General features: G+C 38.1%; 1 protein-coding gene across 4 annotated transcripts in view; it reads left to right on the top strand.

Annotated features, from left to right (window-relative positions):
• Window positions 1-441: 441 nt before the first annotated feature.
• LPGAT1 (lysophosphatidylglycerol acyltransferase 1) overlaps window positions 442-25,916 on the top strand; it is a 48,298-nt gene continuing 22,823 nt past the window's right edge. Inside the window, exons 1-6 of one of the 4 annotated variants that reach the window (XM_026683114.2) lie at window positions 442-776; window positions 2,137-2,358; window positions 3,320-3,587; window positions 17,672-17,790; window positions 21,474-21,569; window positions 24,279-24,552. In XM_026683114.2, coding sequence (XP_026538899.1) covers window positions 3,350-3,587; window positions 17,672-17,790; window positions 21,474-21,569; window positions 24,279-24,552 — 727 coding nt within the window. In that variant the 5' untranslated portion in view covers window positions 442-776; window positions 2,137-2,358; window positions 3,320-3,349. Of the gene's footprint in view, window positions 777-1,029; window positions 1,586-2,136; window positions 2,359-3,319; window positions 3,588-17,671; window positions 17,791-21,440; window positions 21,570-24,278; window positions 24,553-25,916 lie in introns of those variants that run through there. The other 3 variants (XM_087963516.1, XM_087963543.1, XM_087963524.1) reach the window with 3 other exon arrangements.

The raw sequence follows: 25,916 nt of genomic DNA, 5'->3' as shown, positions 1-25,916 counted from the left end.
ACTTTGTTATCCTCAGCCTATTCCTGCCTACAACAGTTTTACTTTCAATAGGCCCTGGCTCAAGTTTTCTCTTGCAGCCTCTCCAGGCCTTCACCCCAGTGAGATATGGGGTGGTACGGCTGTTTTTTTGCACCACCAATCTTAATCTCCTAACGCGACTTTTTAAGTTCAAGACTCGCTAGCCACGAAGTGTGCAAAGGCCGTGGCGCTGTCAGGTCGCCCATTCATATCCTCTTCTTGCTGCCGGTACAGCCTTTCAAGCCTGAGGACAACGGGAAGGGCTGCTAAATCTCTTTGCATTTTTTACTGGCTGCAATTCTTGTCGCCGTTTCTCCGATATTCTGACTTTCGCGTTCCTTTTAGAGGGAAGAAGGACGCGCTTTCGCTGCCTCTTCCGGGACCGGGGAGGGGAGCTGCGAGGGAGGCGGCCTGCTGAGGCCCAGCCCGCCGGGAGTTTGGCTGACTGGCGGGCGGAGGGACGGACGAAGCCGGACTGCTAAGCTTCGGCTCGTTAGAGGGAGCTATCGGCCGGAGACAGCGGGGCTTGCTGCAGCGAGCGACCTGCTCCTGCCTTCGCTTCCACCTCCTCGAGAGCCAGCGAAACTTGCCGGCGAGCCGAATTAGCCGCAGGAGAAAGAGGCGGCGTCGAGGGGTCACGGCGCAGCCTCTTCGCGGCAGTCGAGGTGGGCGAGGGCCCTGGCGGCCACGGTTGCCACCGTTATGAATCCGACGGGCTCCTCAGAAACGGCCCTGGAAGGAAAGCCGCCTGGTCGGAGGTAGGAAAGTCCCCACCCATCCTTTGCCCGCGAGCGGCACCTCTCGAGAAGGGAAGGGGGCGCGAGATGAGTGAGGGAGCCTCAAAGCTACTGTCGCCCTGGCTTCCCTGGGGCTCTTCGGGAAACAGCCCCTCCTGGGGGAGAAGCTGGGGACAGGCTCTTGGCGCCCTTGAAGGGACCCCCCACTCCTTGCCGCCCGAGGCGAGGTCGGGGCACTTCCTTCTCATTGGCGCTCTCTTCGGATCCTCCCCTTGCTCTGGGTGAGCGGCGCGGCGTGGCGGCGGTGATGGAGGAGGGCGGCTGTCGCCCTTGAGGAAGCTGCCCTGGAGCCCGAGGTTGAACTTGAAAAGGGACGTCATGTCCACGGCTGCCTCCCTGGGCTCATTTTGGGCAAAGCGGGGAGATGCCTTGGGGAACATGACCCTTTCGGGGCTTTCATTCCGGGGGGGCGGGCGGGAGACGACGGAGGTCGGTCGGAGGAGGAGAGCGACCCACGAGTGTCCTAGGTTGGCAACGGTGCTGTTTGCGAAAGGTCCCTCCACTTGAGAGGCTGAGGAGGCACACCGTTAGTGCCCTTGAAAGAAGTTCTCAACCGGGAGGAAGGAGCCAATTCAAGTTCCTGGGAGAGACCCATTCCCAACCTTTATAAAGTTTGTGGCCGGGTTTCACCCGGAATGTACTCTGTTCCCGCTAGGATCCTTTCTTTTGGCCCTGAATTGGAACAAAGGTTGAAGATTCCAACTCCTCGCGCCATTAGAGGACGCCAGGGGAAATTCCAGGTTTTTTTTTCTTTTTCTAGTGAATATCAGGTAATAGTGTATTTCGAGGGATTTCATATAGGTGAATGGGTCGCTCCCGATGCTTTCGAAAAGACCTTCTCTTCCGTTACTTAAACAGCGTAAATGCTTCTGAGCACACGCTTAGTTCTCTGTTTGGCCTGGGCACGAATAGAGCTTCTCTTTTCTTTGAAACCCTTGCAAACTTGGGCATGTCCAAAGAGCTCGAGCCTGTCTCCCGTGATCCGAAATATTCCACAGCGGCGGCTGAGATTTAAGAGATCCTCCGCGTCTTTTTCCTGCCTTACGGCGCTCCGATATCCCAACAGGTGCGGGAGTTGCGCTTGCTGCCCTCTTTCTCCCGGGAGGAGAAGCGGATACGCCAACCGGGGTGATTCGCGGTGGAATTCAGCCTCTTCTCTTGGGGAAGGCGCGCGAATCGCCCTAGGCCCCGAATATTGTGCAAACCTTGTTAGGGTGCGATAGGTCCTCTGGACGGCGCCTTCCCTTGTAACGTGGCTGTCTCCGGCATTTGTGCTCTTTTCGGGCTCTACCTCCGTTGTTTGTTTGTTTTACCCCCTCAGAGAAGTGCAAAGGAAATAGGGAGTGTTCCCTGCCCATTCCGTTGGGTCCAGGCCAGCAACCTCCATGTCCATGAGACCGCCGTTATCCCGCCAGAGTTGCAGCCGCTGCCTCCACTTCCTTCTTCACTGGCAGCCACCGATCAAGGCACCCCCCTCTATTGCTAAGGCCATCAGGCCCACTTCTCTGGGCCCTCCTGTTCCTTTTCCTCTGCGCAGCAGAAGGTGAGTGATCCAGTAAATAGTGTGGGCTGAGCCTGCCTTTCTTCTATTCTTCTTCCCCAACCCTTTAGTATTTATTCTACATACTCCAGATACAAGCGTTGAATTGAGTAAGTCCTACTCCAAGATAAGTCCTTTGGGATGGAGTCTCTAGTCTTTGTTCCCCTTTGCTCCCTATTTGTCATATAAATTGATGCTTCCTTTTGGATTTTTATTTCACTGTTTCCTTCTTGTACTTTAGGAGTTGAGATAATTTTAATCATGTTGCTAATTAATGGGTTTGTCATTTTAAAAATCATTTAGAGGAAAGCATTTCTATAGTGCTTCATACTAAAATCTCAAGGCATACACTTAAAAGCATAATAGTCAGCACGTTTTCATTTTTTTTTCTTTACCTATATTTCCTCTTGCAAAATAAAGGACAATTACAATTTTTATGGAGGAAAAGCAAAGGGAATTGTTTGTCTCAAAAGATCTGCCCTTTGTATATCATAATTAGGTTTTCTGTGTTACCAAATAGAATGAACATTTCTTTAGTACGCTTGCTGTGGCATACTTAAGACATTGAAAATGAAAATATACTTCATATGCAAGTATCTTATTGAGAGATAAAACATATCCTTATACATGTATAATCTTGTAAAATGTATATTCTTGTAAAACATAAACCCTAGTGGTATGAGGAACAGTTTTGTAAGATTTCTTCTAACAGTTGTGAATATAACAACAATAAAGATTAATAATTCTCATTATTAGCCTGCAGTAAATTTTATTATGGTTTTAAAAAAGTATTTGAGAATGATCCTTAATGTAGTAATCTAGAAAATTAAAAAAAATGTGAAAATACTTGCAAAATATATTACAATATTTTTAGATGAAAACCTTTTTGATCAAGAAGGATTTTCTAAAAAACATGAAGTTGTGTACTTTGTGCTGAGTAATTTTTCTCTTTCTTGTCCTGTAGGAAAAGACTACAAACTTCTGTGTGAAAAGAATGGCTATAACTGTGGAGAAGGCCCAAAGGGCAGGCTATATATTTCTGAAAGCGATGTTAAGATTTAGCTTCATGGTTGCTAATAACCTTGTTGCTATTCCATCCTATATTCTGTACATGATAGTACTGCAACCTCTTCGATTGTTGGATAATAAATGGTTTTGGTATATCGAAGGAATTTTATTTAAATGGCTTTTAGCCATGGTGGCATCCTGGGGCTGGTGGGCAGGATATACAGGTAAGAACATTTTCTTGATATGAAACATTTATATATACAGGAATAAGTCACTGCCAGTGATTACATGATATATTCAACCACATTTAGGCTAACATGATATATGAACCTTACATATGCTGTTAATTTAATTTGCTATGCAAACCATACATTTTGGTTAATTGATTAAACCATAGTTCAGTTAAGAATATTGTACAAACAGCAACTATGTTTACATATATTAGTATATTCTTAAACTATTTTCATGTGTTTTTGCACAGGTACAAAAATATTACAAATTAAGTTGTCTTGTCCACATTGTTGTACCTTGTTTAAAGTAATATACATGGCAGCTAAAGAACCCAGTACCAAAGTGATTCTATTAACTATATATAAATGAGTTCTGAAGTTTATTTAGTCTGCTCTTGCCTCAGAGGCATTCGTAAGCATGCTTTTATTTAATACTTTTTAAAAGGTAAATTGATTTTGAAGAGAAAAAAAAGTTGTATTGAAGTCAGATTTGTTTGCAAGTAGTTTACAAAAAACTTCCATTTTTTGCAAAAGAGCAGGTTATATTGAATCCGCATGTTATCCTAGATACTGTTATTTGGGTTGCATTGAAATTTGTGGGTTGGAAACTTATAGAGCTTATTCAGCACATTAAACCAAAAGGTGGTCTGTTTGCATTTGTAGCTTATCATATTGTACAAAGTCAGCTGTAGTGATTTGACAACTATAGTGTATGAGCTGTGTGAATTTAATCAGGTTTGTTCAATAAATCACAGTTAAAATATGACAGACTAGTGCATGAAATCAGCCATAGTGAATGCTGAAGTTAATACTATTTTTTTATAATGACTATCACAAATGCTATTTTGAATAGTTACAGGAAAAGATACTCATAATAATGGAATTGAAAGATACCCTTCAAACCAGGGGTGTCAAACTCACGGACACACAGCGGCACCACATGACATATCGGGACTTTTTTCCCCTTTGCTAAACTTGGCTTGGCCAGAACGTGATGCATCCAGCCTGCGGGCCAGGAGTTTGACAGCTCTGCTTTAAACCATGAAGGTCAATTCTCTGTTCAAAGGAAGAATTCTTATGAAAACAGTGATAAATCGGTTGTATACATCTGCTTCTGCTAAACTCATCCACTTTTTGGGGAATCAAAAGTGCTTCTTTGAATAAGTGGTTGTCCTCTTTCTATTAGGATTTTCTTCTTAACATTCAGTTGAAATTTGCTGTCTTGTAACCTAAATTCATAATTCCGTATCTTTTTGGGTTGATGGAGAACAGATCTTGATGTTCAGTGTTTGTACCCTTTCTGGCGCTTAGAAAAGTATTCTCATATCCTCTCTCAGTTGTCTTATGGCAAAGCATATCTAATTCCTTCTGTCTATCCTTCTAATCTCATGATCATTTTCATTGCTGTTTTTTGAACTTGATCCAGTTTGGCTAATTCTGTAAAGTATGATGCTTGGAGACGACAGAATTCTGGTGACAACTAATAAGTAGTACTGAAGTAGAATTATTGCTTCTTAAGATTTGGAAGCTGTATTTCTGTTGATATATTCAAAAATTGCATTTGCCTTTTTTGCAGTCACATCGCACTTGTGATTCAAATCACTATTGCAGGGGTGTCAAACTGGCAGCCCATGGGTCGGATGCATCATGCGCAAGCCATGCCCACCCCAGCTCCGCAAAGAGGGAAAACAAAGTGAAATGTCACGTGATGACAACATGACGCTGCGAGTTTGACACCTGTGCACTATTGAAAGATATTCCCAAGTTCGTATCTGTACATTTGGCTTCTGCTCCCTATTTAAAATTATTTTCAGTCCACTTATACATCAAAACCATTGTTAATTGCTTCTGTCTTCTAGCATATAAGCTGTTCCATCATTTATGGGTCAACTGGACCTATAATAAGTATTCTCTATTGTCTGAATTAAGCCTGAAATAAAAATATTTAAAAACGTGAGGATGGCCAAATTCTATGGTATTTCAGATGCTTATCTGTTGATAAGCACACATTCAGTATGATTTTGATACCTGCTCTAAATCCACATAATTTACATCCCATCCAGGTCATATTTAATTACTGGATCGTGCTAATAATTATGTTTGTGAATTATATACACACATATAATCAACACAATTCATGAATGATCAGTAGATGCTGCTTTCATGAAAGAAATCTGTATAACTTCTGGTAGTAAGTAATTGATGAACAGAAATTCCTCTGTAGATGCAGCATTGCGGTTGGTATGATCTGTAGGTAATAGTTCTTCACGCTTAAGACAACTAATTTTTAAAATAAAGGGTGTGTTTTAAAAATATTTGAAGGGAAATACATAACTCTTATCTGTGAGTCTGTATCTGTTTTTTTCTCTGATATCTGGACATTTTAAAATAAGTTGTAGGTGCTTTTCATCTTACAATTTTGGGCTAATATACAATACAGGGATTTATAAAATGCAACCTTATGCAACCTGTATTAATTTTAGCAGTTCAAGTTATTGAATTTCAGCAGTGCAGTTTAAGAGAAAATTTTAAAAACTGTTGCAGAAACCTAAAATGTGGCTGTGCTATTTTCAAAGCAATTAAGTATAGTTCATGCCACCCAAAAGTTGTCTAAGTTTATTCTAATAAAGAGTTGTCAGAAAATGTTAATAATTAAAAATGAGTTTTTATAATACTGTATTGTCTAAGGCAGTCTGCCAGTATATTGCTGTTCTTTAAATTAATTTTGCAGATTTATACTATTTGTAACACGAACAAGAATGTTAACAATATGACATAACAATATGTCACAAATATTCAGTCATATATATCTAGGATATTTTGGTTTGCACTTCATATCAGTTCAGTTTGAAAATGCTCAACTGAATCTGATACGAACAATGAGTAAGTTACTTTAGTGACATATACCAAGAAACATGACAGTCTCAATTTGCTATGGAGGAGCTATTTTGGACAGCCTTCCACCTAACTATGTAGTAGATTGTTCACAATAACTTTCTTCCATATAATTTAAAACATAAAATTCACAGAAATTGATCAGATGGAGCCACCAGAGATAGGATTGGCAATGACTTATTCTACTCACCTTCTGTCACAGTTCCAGTTCCTCATAAGTTTTTGAAGGAGAGAAGAAAGGAGATCACACAATAGGAGAAGCCTATGTTGTATGATGGATATTCTATGGTAATTATTTTCTCTGGGTTTAGAAACTGAGAGGGATAAATAGCCTCAAAACGCTCTCTTTGTAAAAGTACTAGTAACTAACCTTGGATGCACATGGGTAAAACCTTGGATATAAATTTCCATTTTCAAACCTGGAAATGTCCAGACTATTGAGTTCAAATGACAGCATTAGTTAAGCATGATGTAAATCAGAGGTGGTATTCAGCCAGTTCGGACCGGTTCTATCTAACCAGTAGTAATGATTCTGCACAGTTTGGAGAACTGGAAAATTGCACTACCTGTCCCACCCCACCCCGCCCTATATATCTTGCCTTTGCCATGCGACCCAGCTAATCGCCTCGCCTCCATGCCTTGCCCGCTCTGCTCACCAAAGGTAAGCATGCCGCTGCTCATCCTTCACCTCGGCCTGGTCGGGGAATGCGCCATTCTCTGGCTCCGGCCTTGCCCCAGAGCCTCCGCCTCTTTGCCATTTGTCTCAGCTGGGTTGAGGAACATGCCATTCCCCTGCTCCGGCCTTGCCCTGGGCCTCTGCCTACCTGCCTCTGCCCCCCTCTGGCCTCAAACTATGCCCACCAGGGCCAAAGCAATTTATTCGGCCTGTGGCATGCGCTAGGCTGAAAGGCCATGGGGGGCGGGCGGTGTGGGCGCAGGAGGGCTGAAGCAATTTGGGAATGGACTGGACAGTTCTTACCTGTAAGAAGTCCCACCCGGAAAGCACTGCAGTGGAGATCTTGCAGCCACTTCTTCTGTCCCTTGCCGAGTCTCGGTTGCTTGCGGAGATGGTCCATGTGCTGTCTGGGTTGGCAGCTGCTTCTCTCTGCTGCTGCTCTTGCTGGTAGAGCATCTTGTGCAATTTAGCAGCTATGAGCCACCACTTTCTTCTAAGTCCCATCTGGAAAGCACTGCGGCTGAGGGAAACAGCTTTCAACATGGCTGCTGCTTCTCTGTGCCGCAGAGCTTTCTGGATGGGACTTAGAAGAGAGCAGCGTTTGAAAGCTGCTAAATTGCACAAGGTGCTCTCCCAGCAATGTGGAGAGAAACAGCCGCTGCCCCGAAGAACCAGAGATGGAGGGGAGCGGGCTCCGAAAGGCTTCTCAGTCGAGCCTCGCCACGTGGCAGAAGCCATGTGCATACGCATGTGCGGATGCCGCACACACTCATTTTCGGCGAACCGGTGGTAAAATTATTTGAAGTTTGTATTAGGAGATATTCTCTAAAATGTTTTTTTTACTATTCTTGTTACTACATACCTTTAGTAAACATTTCAACTGAATATTTTGCTGCAGGTGCAGACAGGCTTTTGATGGCAAAATAGTATGGGCACACCAATGCTACAGTATAACGTGATAGGATTGTCTGGGATTAAGTTTTTAAATACTTGTATATTGCCACATATATGGCAGTCATGAAACAACTCATGAGAGTTTAAAAATGTTTTTTATTTTTTATTTCAAAATTACGGGAAACTGCACTGTTAGCTTTTTTGGTAGAAATGTCATTATTATCAATGGACAATATTTTTTTTCAAGTTTTGCTTCTTGAAAAATGTTTGATTATTATGAAGACTCCTTCAAACTGAACCTAGTTTGAATGATTATATCATGTGGAAATCTTGAGAAATATGAAATTAATTTTTAATGACTATATTGTTTTTAATTGCATAATGTTTCTGACATGCTGCATGAGTTCAATAAGGCTAACAGCATTTTGCTGCTGATTTTTGTTTGTACCCGATGTATGATGTATCTTGCTGAAGTGTCACCAAAAATTGGCCAGCATTGGTGGATTCCAGTTGTCCTGATAATATTTTTCCATTGTGGCAATGTCCTGGTGAAACCTTTCACCGTGTTTATCACTGCTGCACCTAGAAGTCCAAGTGTGAATGCAGAAAATGAATCTACAATGACATGTGTATTTCATTCTCTTGTATACTGTAAGAAGTTTATCAACCAACTGAATGTAGTTTGGTGCTCTGGAGTTGCCAAGAACTTTCTCAACTACACCCTTGGATGGTTTCCAGGTGATTTTCTCTGGCCACACTAATGGATCCTTGGACTGCTTGTCATTGATGACATCTGATCTGTGGACCAACAATAATGCCTTCTTTAATATTGGTATCAGTTATTCTTGGAAACATCTGTCTCAAATAACAAAAACCTCCTCCACTTGTTCATTGCTTTCACAACATTCTTAATTAGTCTGAATTTCAAGTGAAGCAGAGGCAAAAAAATTTGTCAGGTTCAATAAATGGTTTGTTTTTCTGTCTTGGAAACAAATTATTTCAGAGTGGCCATTGGTTTAATGCAATGCGACTCTCTTGCATGGCTGTCCCATTTGCATATGTAACAATAGAACTTGGTATATCTAAGCTGCATTCCAAGTAGCCAGACCTGCTACTTTTAGATCTTAGTTATTCCAGTTGTACTTGGTGCACTGGAAGTGCTTCAACAACTGTTCCATGTTTTTATATGTTTTTTTTAATGTGTATAACATAGCCAATAGATATGAAGTGTGGACATTGCCATTGCGTAAAAACAGAAGATTTCTATAAAATGATATGTGATAGGTTAAACTGAGGGTGATTTTTGTGATTAGTAGCCAAAAATCTCTTAAGATACACTTCAAATCTTTGTTGTTCAATGTATTCAGTGACACAACTAAAGGGTGCTTGGGATCACAAAAATTGGGTGTGGAGGTTGAATATAACATATCCATTGCAACCTTAAGGCTGTAAAGTAATCTCTGTTTAACATAAAATTCTGATTATTCATTCTTCAAGGTGAAATGATTTCACACAATGCTTTAATTAGTTAATCAAATGAATGTAAGGCATTCATTGTATCTTGTATTTCCCAAGTTGTAATTAGACCTAGTTCACAAGTTTTGTAAGAGGTATTTGTTTTTGGCTTATTGATTAAATGACAACATGATGCTAGGCCATAAACCAAGTTTTACAAGGTATGAAGGTTGAGTTCATATAACAGTCTAAAAGTACAGACATATAGATCACATTTTGCCTTACAGTAGTGTGATGTGTGAACTCAGCCAGACAAAGTAAACCTCTTGGGTGTGAATCAAGGATGTGTGTGTGTGTTTGTGCTTTTTTATGATTGAACATTACAGGTAGTTCTCGATTTACCACTATTGAGCCCAACATTTTTGTTGCTAAGTGAGATATTTGTTAAGTGAATTTTGCCCCATTTTACAACCTTTTTTGCCACAATTGCTAAGTAAATCACTGCAGTTGTCAAGTTAGTAACAGTTGTGAAATGCTGCTGCTTCCTCATTGACTTTGCTTGTCAGAAGGTGTCAAAAGATGATCACATGACTCTGGGACACTGCATCCATCATAAACATAGTCAGTTGCCAAGCATTTAAATTTTGATCATGTAACCATGGTGATATTGCGATGGCAGTAAGTGTAGAAAAACTTGTGATAAATCACTTTCAGTATTGTTGTAACTTTGAATGGTCACTAAACAAACTGTTGTAAATCAAGGACTACCTGTAAATTAGTCTATTTGAGTTATTTGGAATTGTTATAGTTGTTACTAAGGTATAGCTTGTTTTCAGGTTTAATTTAAAAAAAATGCTTACTCAAAAATAGTCGCAGAGTATTTCAGCCTTTATTTGAAACTTCCAAGCATAATTAAGAAAGCTGCTTTAAACAGAAGGAAGTGGGTTTTATATTACACTTTTGTTAACTGTAATTATGGCAAGCTTATAAAGGAAGAATTCTGAGAGCAGTGCTGCTATATATGGAAGTCATAATTTGCTAAGGAAAAAGAGTTTTTATAAAATTGTTTTATAGTGGTACAGGTAGTTCTTGACATATGACCACAGTTGAGCCCAAAATTTCTGTTGCTAAGTGAGATGTTAAGTGAGCTTTGGCCCAATCATTCTGACCATAGTTGCTAAGTGAATCACTGCAGTTGTTAAGCTAGTAACATGGTTGTTATATGAATCTGGCTTCCCCATTGACTGTGCTTGTCAGAAGGTTGCAAAAGATGATTATGTGACCCTGAGACACTGTAACTATCATGAATGTGAGTCACAAGCATCCAAATTTTGTTCACGTGATCATGGGGATGGTGCAACAGTTGTAAGCATGAAAAACTGTTGTAAGTCCTGTTTTCAGTCTTGTTGTAATTTTGAAAGATCACTAAATGACCTGTTGTAAGTTGAGGACTACCTGCATATGCTTGCTTCTGAAGATTATGTTGGTTCCCTTGGTTCTTTTTCAACGATGTTTCTGAATGTTCGGTATCTTTGAAATTGTAAAAGACCCATGGCATTTGGACTGGTCATTTCTCTTACAAAGTTTAAGAATTCTTGAATTTACAATAGAGTTGTACAAACTGACAGTAGAATTAAGAAACAATATCAGTACAATGATTTTTCTCTTTAATGTATAATGAATCTATCTGTTTAAAGAATTTAATAAGTCTGAAGTAATGAAAAGTCAATAATAACTAGATTCTTCAATGCTCCTCTGCCTGGAAGAAAACAAGCATCAAATTTCATGTATGAGATACATAAAACTGCCCTGGCAGGGGAAAAAAAATTGAACATCCTCCTGCCGTCCTTTAATTCTTTCCTTACATTTGTATCATGTGCTTTACAGTTATATCATCTGCTACCTATTATGGAAGCATTTGACTTTCCCAGGTGTCAACATTTTTTTATAGCTATTTGCTAAAACTGTTTGAACTGTGATAGTTGAGATAATGTCTATTATATCTACATTTTCTACGGGTAGTAAAAATTCATCACCTGTGGAAGAACATATATTTAGCTGTTTTCCTTACAACTTTAAATGTAATTGAGAAACCCAGAGCTGATAGTTTGCATCTTCCACTTATAGGTTTTAAAATTGACTCCAAAGAAGATTGCGCTCCCACCGTAGAAATAGGATCAATTTTTAAAAATAAAATGTAATGAATATCTTCAACCTCTTCTCTCTTCTTCTGTCTAACGTATACATATAAATGATCTTGGAGGAACAAAGTGGCTGTAACTGGATGGAAGGGAACAGTTCTTCAGCAGGCTAGATGAAGCCCTGCAGATTGCTGACTTTCCACAATCTCTTGTCCATATGAATCACAATGTTTCTGTAGGATATTGTGTTGCGTTTTCTGATGGAAATAGGGCACATTTCTGAAAAAGAAATGGTTAATTAGGTTGCTCGACATCAGGTGTGCTTATTTATGACTGATTAAAGATAAAGATAAGCATAGAGAAAAACATCTACATACCATTCAAGAGACAATCAAAAAGCCAAAAAAGAAACAAAAAAAACCTAAATACCAGCCATCAATTGGATGAGCAGAGATTAACACTAGACCAGATGTGTCAAGCCCAATCGCATCATGGGCTGTATTGTGATGTAATGGGATGATTTTTGCCTTTGCGAAGCTGGGGTGGGCATGGCCAGTGTGGGCCGTACCCAGCCTGTGAGCCACCAGTTTGACAGACCAGCATAGACCAACAGTCAAGAAGCAAACAATACCCCACCCCAATCAAACTACCAACTCAGGCAAACAAGCCAAAAGTAAACAATAGCTCAGTCAAGGAACCACCAAGACCATCCCCACTAACACTGTCAAATAAAATCAGAGCAAACCCTACTTCCTTATTAGCACTGATATTACCCAGTTTGGTAATGAAACATTTGCAGCAAAACAATCAAGCTCAGAGAGCATCAACGACCCCTCAGTTCAACCCTGAGGCTACAAATATTCTCTCTTTATCAGCAGTGGCTTTCTTTTTGTAACCCTTGCCATGGACAATATGTTGTAGTTTTCTTGAAGATAGTCTTATGAACATTGACATTTACCAATACAAGAGAGGACTTTAGTTCACCCGGAGTATTACTTGCTTCGTTTTCGTGATTTGATCTTGGTTGATCACTCCTGGGAAGGGTAACAATGAGGTTGAATTACCTCCATGATCTGCCTGACAGTGGCCTGATAGAGTCCAAACTCTTTGGAAGTAGTTTTATTTGATTAGATCTATCTGTCTCTATCTATGGCAGGGGTCACCAACCTTTTGGACCTCAGGGACCACCAAACTCATAATTTTAAATCCCGCAGACCAAAAACCCTGGGAAAATCCCCCCCAAAAGTCTGCAGGAATATTCCCCACCCCGTTTTCCTACTGATCGATCATTCTTTATTTGGGATCACAGGATACCGTCTCCAGCTCCGTTCTCAGGGGAGGAGAGAGCGAGACTTTTGGCTTCATGCAAGGAAACAGCAGAAATCTTTCTTTCTGTCCCCCAAACTCTGCCAGAAATGTTGGCGCAGCCTTTTAGAGCAGGATGCCTTGCAGGGTCCCAAAGACTCATTTCTGGCGGAGTTTGGGGGAGAGAAAGAAAGATTTTTGCTGCTTTCTTTACGTGCAACCAAAAGCAGAAGAAAGAAGCGACGTGGGGCGAGTGGGGCAAGTTCCCTCCCCCTCTGCCCTTCCCCCCTCTCCCCTCACTACCTCGTGTTGTTCGCAGTGCAAGTGACACAAGCCTTGTGTTCCTGCGGGCCATGTGGACGGCGCAGCCTTGTTTTCCCATGCAACCTGGATTAATTGCTTTGGGGAGTACTTTGGGGGTGACATTTCTCTGTGGCCCACCAAAATTTTCTCATGGACCACCAGTGGTCCTTCGCCCACTGGTTGGCGACCACTGATCTATGGTATATATATCTCTCTCTCTCTCTCTCTCTCTCTCTCTCATCATCCTGTCTACCACTTTCATAGACACTCTGTGTGGTGTATAATTTAATCATTAAATTTAATAAGACATTAAAACTGAATAATTTAAGATTAGTAATTTTAAAAATGCAAAACAACATAAATTACAAAAGCTGGAGAGGTCCAGGATGGGAAGACTAGAAGTTCATAATACAGGGAAGGGGGAGTTCTCCCCCAATTCTTCTGTGAGCCCCTGTGTCCCCCCATGCAAAGCTACACAGCCAGGTTTTGACCACTTTGTGTAAGGCCAAAAGATTGGGGACTTTCCTCACCTTTGAGGGCAAGATGTTCAAAGCAGAGGCAGTGGAAGAAAAGGCCCTCTTCCTTGACTTCGCAGCTGAAATGCTTTCCCTGCCTGAATGAGTTGGAGTAGCTGATGTGATGGAGCAAAGCTGGTTCTGTAGGCAGCCCAGCCCTATGCCATGTAGGGCTTTATTGGTAATAACATTGAATTGGACCTAGAAGCAAACTACCATAGGACCCAGGAGCAGAAGTGTTGTTATATGTGCGCTTCTCTGGGCACCTAGTATAGCTCACAGGGCCACATTCTGCACCAGTTGAAGCTTCTGTGTACTTTCTAAGTGTATCCCCATAAAGAGTGTGTTGCAGTAGTCCAATTGGGAGATGATCAGGGCATGAGTGACCTTTTTGTAGGAATTGCGTAGACAACAGATAATATTTTATGTCATATTTATGTGAAAATAGTGAAAAATCAAAAGGGTTCAAAACTTTTAAACACTATTTACCTTCCAGTCAAATACAAAATTTATGATTTATTTCAGTGGAACTTTTAAGAAATATCAGATATTTCTATGCTACTCACAGAAAATTCTTATGCAACCAACTGGTGAAAATGTTATTTCAACTGTTAAATTTGTTTTTATAGTTAAGGGACAGTGAGTTAGTTTGCTAGCATATTCTTCTACCCTGTTATACAATTGTTAATCTGAATGAAAATCAAATGAGTAATGGGATAAATATGCTGCTTCTCAAAGATGGTTTCTGGTAATCTAAAATATTTCAGACTATTAATTTCATTTCCACATTTATTTTTAAAAATTGTCCTTCATTTCAATAGTAGCCAATTTGTGTAATTTCACCAGTTCTTTTCTAAAAACTTCCAATGTTATTCTCCACCAGTTGATAGAAATGGCAATCTAGTATTCAGTAATTGCTTTGAATACCTTCTGTTTCAGGAGGGAAGGAAAAAATACCTTGTAATATTTATTGTACTTAGCTTAAAGTCTGATGATCCTGTTTTTTGTGTGTTTACTGAGCAAATCTTTTGTGGGAATATTTTAAAATAATACTGTAATTCTACTAGTGCTTTCTGATGAAAAGATAATAAAAGAATACAGAAAGCAAATAATGTGTAGTGGACTATGCTGAACCAGTGATTATCTTGAATATGTTGTTCTTTCTCATCCTTGAAATTATCTTCAAAATACCCAAATATTATGTTTTTTGAAGTTTCACTTTTGTAGCTGGCTACATGCACATTTCATGGAGGCTTTAGTATCATTAGGCTTTAGTATCTTCTAATTTTTAAGTACATTTTTATTTCTCAAAAGGAAATGTGAAGACTTTGTTTTCAAAATATTTCTCAATTATCGAAGTGACTTACAGCTTGATCACAGAATATGACTAATTTTGGATAATGTGAGTTATTAAAAGGCACAAAATATAATTGTAATACCTGTAGAGGGATAACCTCGTTAGATGAAATATTGGTTGTCTCAAGCCTTCCGTCCCAGAAACCTTCTACCATTGACACAGATGGTAGTTCTTCCTCCTGCCTTGATGCAGCATCTTTGTTATTGGATGTTATCTTTCTTCCAGAGGGGTGCTGCATTTGATATCCTTCCCCTAATTTCAACATTTGAGAGAGATGGAACTCCTATAGGGCTTTATTTTTTACATATATTCTTTGTTTTTCGTATATTCAGTAGTTTTATTGTATTTGATATAAAAATAATAAAACAGGTTTTTTTTTAAAAGAAAAACTTAGGATCTTCAGATTTGTTAAGTACAAAAATATTTAAAATTGCTTTAGGAATACCTTAATTTTTTCTGGTTACGAATAGGTATAGATATATCTTTTTATGTTTGTATGTGAACTTACATATTTTAGGAGTTATGACACGTCTACTAGATAACATCACCTTAACCTGACCTTGCCACTTAAACATTTTTATGTTTGAAAATGTGTGTGTGTATTTTGAACATGATAAAATTTAGACTGACTAGTCTTGTCAACTGCATAAGAATAAGAGACTGTTAGTTTTGCTTATTACAGAGGCTTTGAAGATAATTGGTAGAAGACATTTATGTTCTCTCAAGATGGCTATTCCTCCATAGCAAGCTTTAAAAATTTAGAACTCTTAATTACGTATCATGATCTGTTATTAAGTAAAAAAAATGTGATAATTATTTACAGATATATTTCCTTATATCTATCAATTTTACAAAAATTAAGAGTAGTAATATTTTTCAATCTTAAAACCTAATCTAATTTTTTTGGAACAGCATAATTATGATTCTTTTCCATACTGTATTTTTTCTTAGGAACATTTTGTAGCCTCCAATGTGTTGCATGTAACCTTATACTGAACAGATAATAAAAGTAAATATTAAAGGAATCAAGGCAACTGTAGGATATATTGTAGTGAGAAAATTCTATGTTAAAATTCCAGAGTGTAGTTAAAATTAGTTCAGGTTATTTTATAGAATAATATTTAGGAATTGACATTCCTGAGCTTTCCTAGATAACTGAGCTTTACATTATTACTGGAACTTATTGGAACTCTTCGTGGAAATCATTCTACATTTCTAGGTGTACTATTGGGTGACTGACTATATTTCAGGGTTCTTTCCTTTCCTTAATGATTACATATGAAGTGAATAGTTCAGTAATATTTACAACAGCAGATGGTTCATATGGGAGAATTCACAAATGGATACTCAGAATTGTTCAAGCATCATTCTGTCTACCCTGCAAGAAAAGTAGCCAGCTTCAGTACGGTATTGGATCAGTGTTGGTATCAGTATGCTCATAGGAAAACCACAAAGTGTGTCCATCATCAGGGAGTGGATTTTAAATGCTGAAAATAAAAACAACCCTATATTGCCCCATGGTACTTTTGCAGCTCTCCTTGTTCTACTCAGTCATGGGCTATCATCACATGACATTTACCCATGGTTAACAAAAGTTGACCCATTTTGGGGGTGTTACCATAATATAACTATATCTTGGCTGAATTTGTGTGAATTGGAATTTTATGATACACTATATTTTTCTTTGATTCAGTATTGTTTGTAGACACTTTTATATACCTGCGAAGGAAAAAGTTTCACTATATGCAGGTCTTTGTCATTCATCAATGTTTTTAAAGTTTTAACCATTTGGTATCAGAATATGAATGCTTGAATTAAAAACTGAAGCACTGTAACATCCTTGCCATCTTTGTCCAGGCTGAATTGGTATGCGATCGGGAGATTTATGGAAAATATCAGGCGTAAAAAATTAAGGAAATAATAATAGAAGAATGCAATGGTAAATCATTTCAAGTTTTTGAAAATTTCAAAGGCATAATCATGAAATCACCAGGTGTTGAGTTCACTTTGAAAGAGACTTTGTCTTATCATTGTTTTACTTATTTTCAAAGATAGTTTCAACATACATATTCAATAAACAGTACATAATAATTTACAAATTTAAAAATAGAAAACCTATTTGTTTCTGGATTTAGACATTTACCTATCAGATTGCTACATTTTAATTTTGCCTCATTTTTATAAGCCTTCATTTTTTTTTTTGCCTTGTCATTGTTTTACTTATTTTCAAAGATAGTTTTGACATACATGTTCAATACGTAGTATATATAATTTACAAATTTAAAAATGGAAAATCCAGTGTTTGTTCCTGGATTTATAAGTTTTACTGCAAGATTACTACATTTTAGTTTTGCCTCATTTTTATTACTTCATTTTTATATTTTGTGTATTATATTTGAAGTAATGCAAATTTACCAATCAATGTATTGTAATCTGTTGGAAAACCTGAGAAACATAAGTTATTTTCATCTATTCTAAATTTGTATAAGTGACCGTTATTTTAATTCAGTCTGTTTTTTCCTTCTGTTTTTGGACAGTCATGGAATGGGGAGATGATATTAGAACAGTTTCAGAAGATGAAGCTTTGATGCTGGTGAACCATCAAGCAACCGGAGATATTTGCACTCTAATGATGTGCCTTCAAGACAAAGGCACGGTATGCTACTTTGATAGATATTGTTGATATATTGTACTTGTTGAACAATCAGAGTAATTTTTTCAGAAATATAACATTAGAAAACTAATGCATAAATATCCATCCAATACTTTAATATTTTATATTTTTATATCTTCTCAACTTATATTATTTACATGCCTGTGCTGTAGAAGTGGGACACACAAGTGTTTAGGTCAGGCAGCATTTCTGTCTGTCTGTCTTTCTGTCTATCTGTTTATCCCTACCTGCCTACCTACCTGCTCTGATGTATAGCCATCACAATAAAAAAAATAAAAATTTGAATACATATAGTCCTCAACTTACAACCACTCATGACTGACATTAGAAATGGCATTGAAAAAAGTAACTTCTGATCATTTCTCACACGGCCATTGCAGCATCCCCATGGTCATGTGATCAAAATTCAGATGATAGGCAACTGACATATATTTATGATGATATGCAGTTTCCCGGTGTCATGTGATCACCTTTTACAACCTTCTGATAAGCAAAGTCAATGGGAAAGGCAGATTCACTTAACAATCTTGTTATTAGCTAAATTGCAGTGATTCACTTAACAAGAAAGTTTATAAATTGAGCCAAAACTTACTTAACAACTTTCTTGCTTAGCAATGGAAATGTTGGGCTCAATTATGTTCATAACTCCAGGATTACCTGTATTGAAGTTAAAATAGACATTTAAAGAACAAAATAATCAAATCATTGGACAGTTAAAAGTCTGATGGAAGGCATGGATCTTCACAAATTTGCTAAACCCTGAGAGAATTAAGGCCAGTTTTAAATGCAAGGGAGTGAATGCCACAGCAAGAGAAGAGTCATTCCCACGTGCCAAAAATATGAACCTTTGATAGTATAGATGTATTTAAGAGGACCTATATTTCTGATCTTACAAATATAACAAATTTGTAATAGGAGCAATTTGTCCCTCAGGTAACCAGAGTTTTACTTTTAAAAACTGTAAAGGTGATTGACTACACCTTAAATTGTGCCCAGTAAAGAAATGACCATCAGTACATATCTTTCAGCAGAGGGATAATTTGAATCCCTATCTTGCACATAGAATTTTCTATTAACTTAAATTTTCAAATACTTTTCAAGGATGTTGTAGCTCCCAGTAGAGCATATTTCAGTGCTCAAGATGAGATGTAATGAGGCATGAATAAACAGTCAAGTTTGACTGTCTCAGGAAGGATGCAGCTGGTACGCTAGATGGGGTGCAAAATCCTTCTTTCTGCCTGTTGCTGTCACTAAAGAATACACTCACAGCTGAGGTTCAAGAAATATTCCCACATGGGCCTTCTGGAATGCAATTTTATCCAAGAGGTTGATCCTCAGTCCCTGAGTCCTGTTTACGATCTTTTCATCTTATCTTCATCTAATTCAACTAGTTTTTTTTTTCTTTCACCCAGCCCATTTTTGAACTTAAGAAAATTCAAAAGTACTGATTGAATTTAATGATAGAAAGTCATAAAGTTGAGTATCATCAGTGTGATATAGCTTCTCTGCTTCACAACTTTATTTTATTTTATTTATTTATTTATTTTTGTCAATTGCTTACAAGATAATAGGTATAAGTAAAAACTTAGTTATGAATACATGGATACATAAAAGAAAAATAAAAAATAAAAGAAACAATAGGACAGGAATGGTAGGCACGTTGGTGCGCTTATGCATGCCCCCTACAGACCTCTTAGGAAAGGAGTGAGGTCAATAGTAGACAGTCTAAGGTTAAAGTTTTTGGGGTTTGGGGAAGAAACCACAGAGTAGAGTATTCTAGACATTGACCACTCTGTTGCTGAAGTCATATTTCCTGCAATCAAGTTTGATGCAATTAACCTTGAGTTTGTATCTATTGTTTGCTCTTGTGTTGTTATGGTTGAAGCTGAAGTATTCATTGACAGGTGGGACATTGCAATATATGATTTTATATACTATACTTAGATCGGACCGAAGGCTGCGTAGTTCTAGGTTTTCTAGGTCTAGAATTTCGAGTCTGGTGGCAACGAGTAGAGGAATGGAGAACTCTTCTTGTGAAATATTTCTGGACTTTCTCAACTTGGATTGGATGGGGTGGGGTTGGATGTGGAGTTGTGGGTTGTGTGACTTTCTTTTGATGCAATCAGCTCGGTAGTCAATGTATAGGTCCTTTTCTCCATTGTCTAGATGGTTTTTGATTTCTGTGCAGAGTTCACGGGAGCAGATTCTTTGCAGTATGAATAAGTCTGGTCTTGAGCGAAGTTTTTTGTGGTTGGGATTGGTTTTTGCAATGGCGTTTATTGTACGAATGAATATGCGTTTGCTGGACTCATTTTTGCATACAACTCTACAAAATCTTGGGGCCATAGAGCCATCATTGTATTTGTACCCAGGGCCATCTCTGGTTATTTCAATGATATCTTCAGGAGAGATGTTAGTTGTATTTGAGATGCTTATGATGTCATGAACTTTGGTGATGTCGTCTGATTCGTTGGTGTCTTCAAGACCAAATAAGATGGCATTTGGACGTTTCTGTTCACGTTCCATGGTGTCTCTGATGAGTAAGGAGATATTATTTGTGGAATTGTTTGAAGGGATAGTAATTGTTTGTGGTTGTGGTTTGGTGGTTATTTTTGATTGTAGTTGTGATTGTAGTTGAGGTAGTGGTTGTGGTTTTTGTGGGATTTGATTTTGAGCTGATAGGTACTCACTTATCTGTGCTGTATTTTTTTTTTCAAGAGAGATTAGGCTTGCTTGTATAGTTGTTTCAAAGCGTGTTGCTAAGCGTTCTTCTATTGAGTGAATGAGTGATTCTATGCTTTCAACTCTTACATATCTTACACATCTTGAGGTTATGGCAACTGCAACTAACTGGATTGCCATTGCTAAATGATGTGGTCATGTGACATGCATTATATTCACATTGCTTAGTAACAGCAATCCCAGTCCCAATTGCTGTTGAAATTTTTAAATTGGAAACAGGCAATGGCAATTAGATACTTTAATTTGGTCCTCTTTTCTTCTTATCTCATTTTTGTAGCATAAGAAATTATATCATTCAAAATGGGACAAATAAGATAATGAACATATAATGGCATGTTTAAAATGAATGTGATTGGTATAATGCAAGAATTAGTTTAACTTTATCAACTTTATACATCTACAAAAAATGTACAAATTAAGTCAACATTGCAAATGAATGCTTTCTAAAGTAAAAAGGTTTAAAGATCTTAAAAAGGATTATTGGGTATATTTTTGAATAATCAATATAGTTTTTCAAATCCCGTTTACCATCTATATGTTTGCTTTGTATTCTCTTGCTTTTTCTTTTCTGAAATAAAAAAATTAAAAATGTTAATTTATGAAAATGGATTTTAAATAATATGATTTATCCAAGATATTGAAGAAATAGCTATCGATTGTATATAAAGCAAAAGTGAGGATTTTAGAAAGGAGAAATATACTGAGAAAATGTTGCTTTAGTAAATACTTCGTGAAAGTTAATAAGGTTTTAGTAAAAACATTTACATGAACATTATCAGGATACAATTTAATTCAGTTTTCTATTTAATAGCAAATATCTTTGTATTTTTATATATTTGTTTCTATGGAACAGAAAACCTATCTCTGATTTTTGTTTTGTTTATATGCAGAATGCACACTATTTCTTATCTCAATTTTCCCAGGTTGTTCGTCGGATGATGTGGCTGATGGATCATATATTTAAATACACAAATTTTGGAGTTGTATCTCTGATTCATGGAGACTTCTTTATAAGACAGGCAAGAATTATAAGTATTTTAGTAGTAAAATCTGCTTTCTTAAATATTTATTTGTACCTTGCTATGATTGTCAGTGTATATAAAGAGCCTTGGTGGCGCAGTGGTTAGAATGCAATATTGCAGGCTAACTTTGCCCACAGCCTGGAGTTCAATCCTGCAGGCTCAAGGTTGATTTAGTCTTCCATTCTTCCATGGTTGGAAAAATGAATACCCTGATGGCTGGGGCTATATGCTGGCATTATAAACCATCCAGAGAGTACTATGGGGCAGTATATAAGTCTAAGTGCTATTGTGTTGCTGTTGCTATATATTAAATTGAAATCCATTTCAAAATAGTGTCAACAATTAATGAACAATTTAACAGAATGTGGAGAAACACACAGTAACTACTAAGAATACTGGTTTGGTGTATTGTAGACGTGCCATTTATTTTGTTCACCCACTTAGAATACAAGACCTGTTTACAGCAAACTATGCTTTTGGGGATTGGAGTACGTGGTTTGCCACAAGTTTCTAATCTAATGTGAAACTTTTTAATAAAATATCAATCCATATTTTGGCTTTGTCTGAATGACTTCTCTATATGACAGGTGTGTCCCATGCTTATTTATTTAAAACATTTATATAACCTCCCACTTTTCAGAGAACTCGGGGCAACTCATTTTAAAAACTGTAAAACACACTTATCTAAGAGTTTAGTGTTTTTACACATACAGATGATTCTTTGGAACTGGAGTGGAACAGAATATTTTGCATCCTTAAATGTCAGGGGATAGAAATTGTAATAATGTAACCATGATGTATAAAATATTATATTCTTTGTAGAATTACAGATTTGGAAAGGGTTATTTAAGCTGTAAAATTCATCTTCCATAAATCTATCTTATAAATCATATAAATCTCTTAGTTTATAATTTGATCTGCATAGTAGGCATGTAGGCAAAGAACCCCAATTGAGTGACTTTTGTAGTTTTATAAACTTTGCAAATACCTTTACTTAATTATTCATTTAGCAAATTCTAAGATACGGTATATTTATTATTAGATAGCCAACAATTAACCCTATGTATTTCAGAGAATACTACTGATGCAGATGCAGTATTCTGCTTTTTGGAAACTTGTTTCCTGCTGTTCAACAGTGTTTGCAGAAAAAGAAAGTGAAAGACAGAAAAAAGTGATAAGGACAAACAGCCATATTAACATCAAAAGGATTAAAGTGAACGTGTAGGCTATAAGACAATAAAAAATGGTCCCTGGAGAAAGAAGAGTGAGTTGAAAAATAACATTTCCTAATGGACCATCTTAGAGAGTAGCTGGATAATGGAAGTAGCCTAGATCTAGACCATAAGTTCAAAATAGAGTGATCATAGCTGTGCAAACTCTGATATCTATTTCCAGCTCTTCTTTAGGTGTAGTTCAGTTCTGTAGCAGATTGTTGCTTCTCTCCTTCCATTTCTGATCACTCCAGGTCTCTATGAAAAATATGAAAAGTAATGAACACAATTTAGAGCCTTTGAATATTAATTTCCGTTTGGCTAGAAACTGTTTAGATTGGGAGACTCTGCAGTTAATTTTAAAGCCAGCAGCAAAGGAAATAATGGCAGGAACATATTTTGATTGGATTTATCCTCAAATAAGTAAGATGATGTCAATAGGAGAGTATACAGGACATAGGGCAGTAGAAAGAGTCAATATTGTAGCAACGTAGCAAGAGGATTGAGTAAATATGTCAGGCAGGCCCCACCTAACTCACATGAAGATAAAAATGGAGGAGGACACATTCATCTGTTACAATAAAAATCTTGAACTATGTAGCATTGTTTTTTTTAATTTGGTCTACCTTGTTGACGTACAGGAAGAAATGGAAGAATGATTAATTCACAAATAATTAAATTTAATTTAATTGCCTGTTCTTTGGGAAGTTTACTTTTAACTGGATTAGTGTGTTTATAAAATGATAGGGCCATGTGGGCGGTGCAGCCTTATGTTCCTGCGCAGCTTGGATTAATTGCTTTGGGGGGTGTTCTGGGGTGAGATTTCCCTGCAGCCCACCAAAATTTTCTCACGGACAGTTTGCCATGGCCACCCAGTTGGCGACCGCTGATATAAACAACATTTATGCACTCTGCAAGGGAGACAATCAAAAAGGGGACAAAAAGTCCAAAATACCTCTCCACCAGCAATCAACACCCACATGAGCATAGATTAACACCAAGATTAACATCAGACCAACAATCAAGAAGTAAACAATACCCCAATCAAGGAATGTCAAACAAGCTAAGCCCAACCAAACAACTTCTAAGACCACTCCCTACTAGCACTGATGATGTTACCTAGTTTGGGTAATGAAACATCTGTAAGAAAACAACCAAGATCAGAGAACATCAAGGACCCCTCATCATACAATGTAATAAGCCATGACTTATTTTATATTTTATTTAAAAATCCATACATACTTAGTTTATACTTCATATTGAGTTCTAATCAAAGCATATTATACCTTATTGCAATGTATGAACCTAGCTTTGAAAAAGGAAAGTCCTGTTAAATATTTTAATTTATATGAATTTCATGTTTACTTTATTTCCTAAATTCACAATTTATTGGAAACAAATTGGTTTGAAGTTTTTCAGTAAAAATAACTGGTTAGGGTAGGAAAGTAGAGATCAGATAATTTATTAAGTATTCTTTTTGTCATTTCCACTTTAGGGAAAAGCTTATCGTGACCAACAGCTTATACTCCTCCATGAACATCTAGAAAAATATTACAGGAGCCGTAGTCGCAAGTGGATTGTATTGTTTCCAGAAGGTGGTTTTCTTAGAAAAAGAAGAGAAACCAGTCAGGCATTTGCCAAGAAAAACAGTTTGCCATTTCTTACACATGTCACACTGCCAAGACTGGGAGCCACCCAAGTTATACTGAAAAATCTGGTAGCTCAACAAGAAAATGGAATTTTGGCGGGTGAAAAGGTTCCTGTATCAGGTATGGAACATTTTAAATATTTATGGAATAGCTGCTATGTGATCAGAATCTTAAAAGTAGTCTGATATTTTATTCTGTATTGTATTGCATGTATAATTCGTTATACAACAATATGTATAAGTTAGCGTTGTGGTATGCTGTAAATTTAACATTTACCCAAAGCTGTGCAACACTATCAAGCTACCAAATAATTCCTTTTTTAAATTCATTCTAATTTTCTTTACTGCTATGACCTCTGAAGTCTTGAGTAGCTCCTAAGGCAGGGGTCCCCAACCGCCGGTCCGCGGACCGGTACCGGGCCGCGGAACAAGCCTTACCGGGCCGCTGGTTGCTGGCGCCGCCATCTTTTTTGGTAAAAAAGCAATTTTTTGTCAAAAAGATGGCGCAGCGTTGGTGAGCTTTTCCGGGAGAAAGCCATTTCTACCCGAAAAAGCTCACCAGAAGCGCTGGCGCCGCTATTTGACGAAAAATCACTTCCGTGACGCCACCGGAAGTGATTTTTCGTCAAAAGATGGCGGCGCCCAGCTGACGCCGAAACCGGGCCGCGGCGCCCAGCTGACGCCGGAACCGGGCCGCGGCGTCGAAAAGGTTGGGGATCCCTGTCCTAAGGTATTTCAGGAAAGCTTTCTGACAGATGAATGTCAGCCCCAAATCAGAAAACCAACTCCAACTAACCAACTATCTTTCCTGAGATTGGCAATATAAACAGAATCTGATTGAAGGCTGATTGAACTCTACCTCCTCTCTCTTTTGTACTTCAGCTAATTAAGAGGCATCTCCCTGAGCCGCTTCCAAATGATATCACCTTACTCTGGACTTGAAAAATATTTTGGCTTCTTTTGAGTAGGTAATGATTCTTGCATATTTCCATCAAGATCATCTTTATACTAGGTGACCTTACATGGAGATTTGGAATCTGAATAGTTCTGTCTTCAACAGAACTTATAAAGGCAGTTCTCCATGTAGCTCTCTTCAGGGACCACCCTTGGCATCTGCAGCATAACAGTTAAAGATTCCAAGTGCTGTTTTCTTGGGTGAAAGATTATTCTCAGTCCTTCTGGGGAATGGAGGGAATGGAGAAAGGTAACAGATGGAAGCATCTGCTTTCTGAAGGTTAATGACCCCAATTTTAAGACAGGTGGTCTTTGCTGACAGGCCGTTGCAATTCCATGGGGTCTTATAGAGCGCGTCTTTTGCCATGAGGCAAGGTGGCTGCCCATATAGCAATTACTGGAACAGGATGAACTAACAAAATATATCAGTAGAGACCACACCCAAAAGTGTCTGGTGCAAATGCTAGCATCGCTTCTTTGGTTTTTCCTTCTGTTACCAGATATCAGAAAATCGGAATACTTCCACTTAGG

Source organism: Notechis scutatus, chromosome 1 (genome assembly GCF_049901735.1).
Source record: "Notechis scutatus isolate UNSWTSFEM ecotype Mainland chromosome 1, rNotScu1.2, whole genome shotgun sequence".
In the NCBI taxonomy this organism is placed as follows: Eukaryota; Metazoa; Chordata; class Lepidosauria; order Squamata; family Elapidae; genus Notechis; species Notechis scutatus.
The sequence above is the reverse complement of the archived record's forward strand: the minus strand, read 5'-3'. Positions and strand labels throughout refer to the sequence as shown.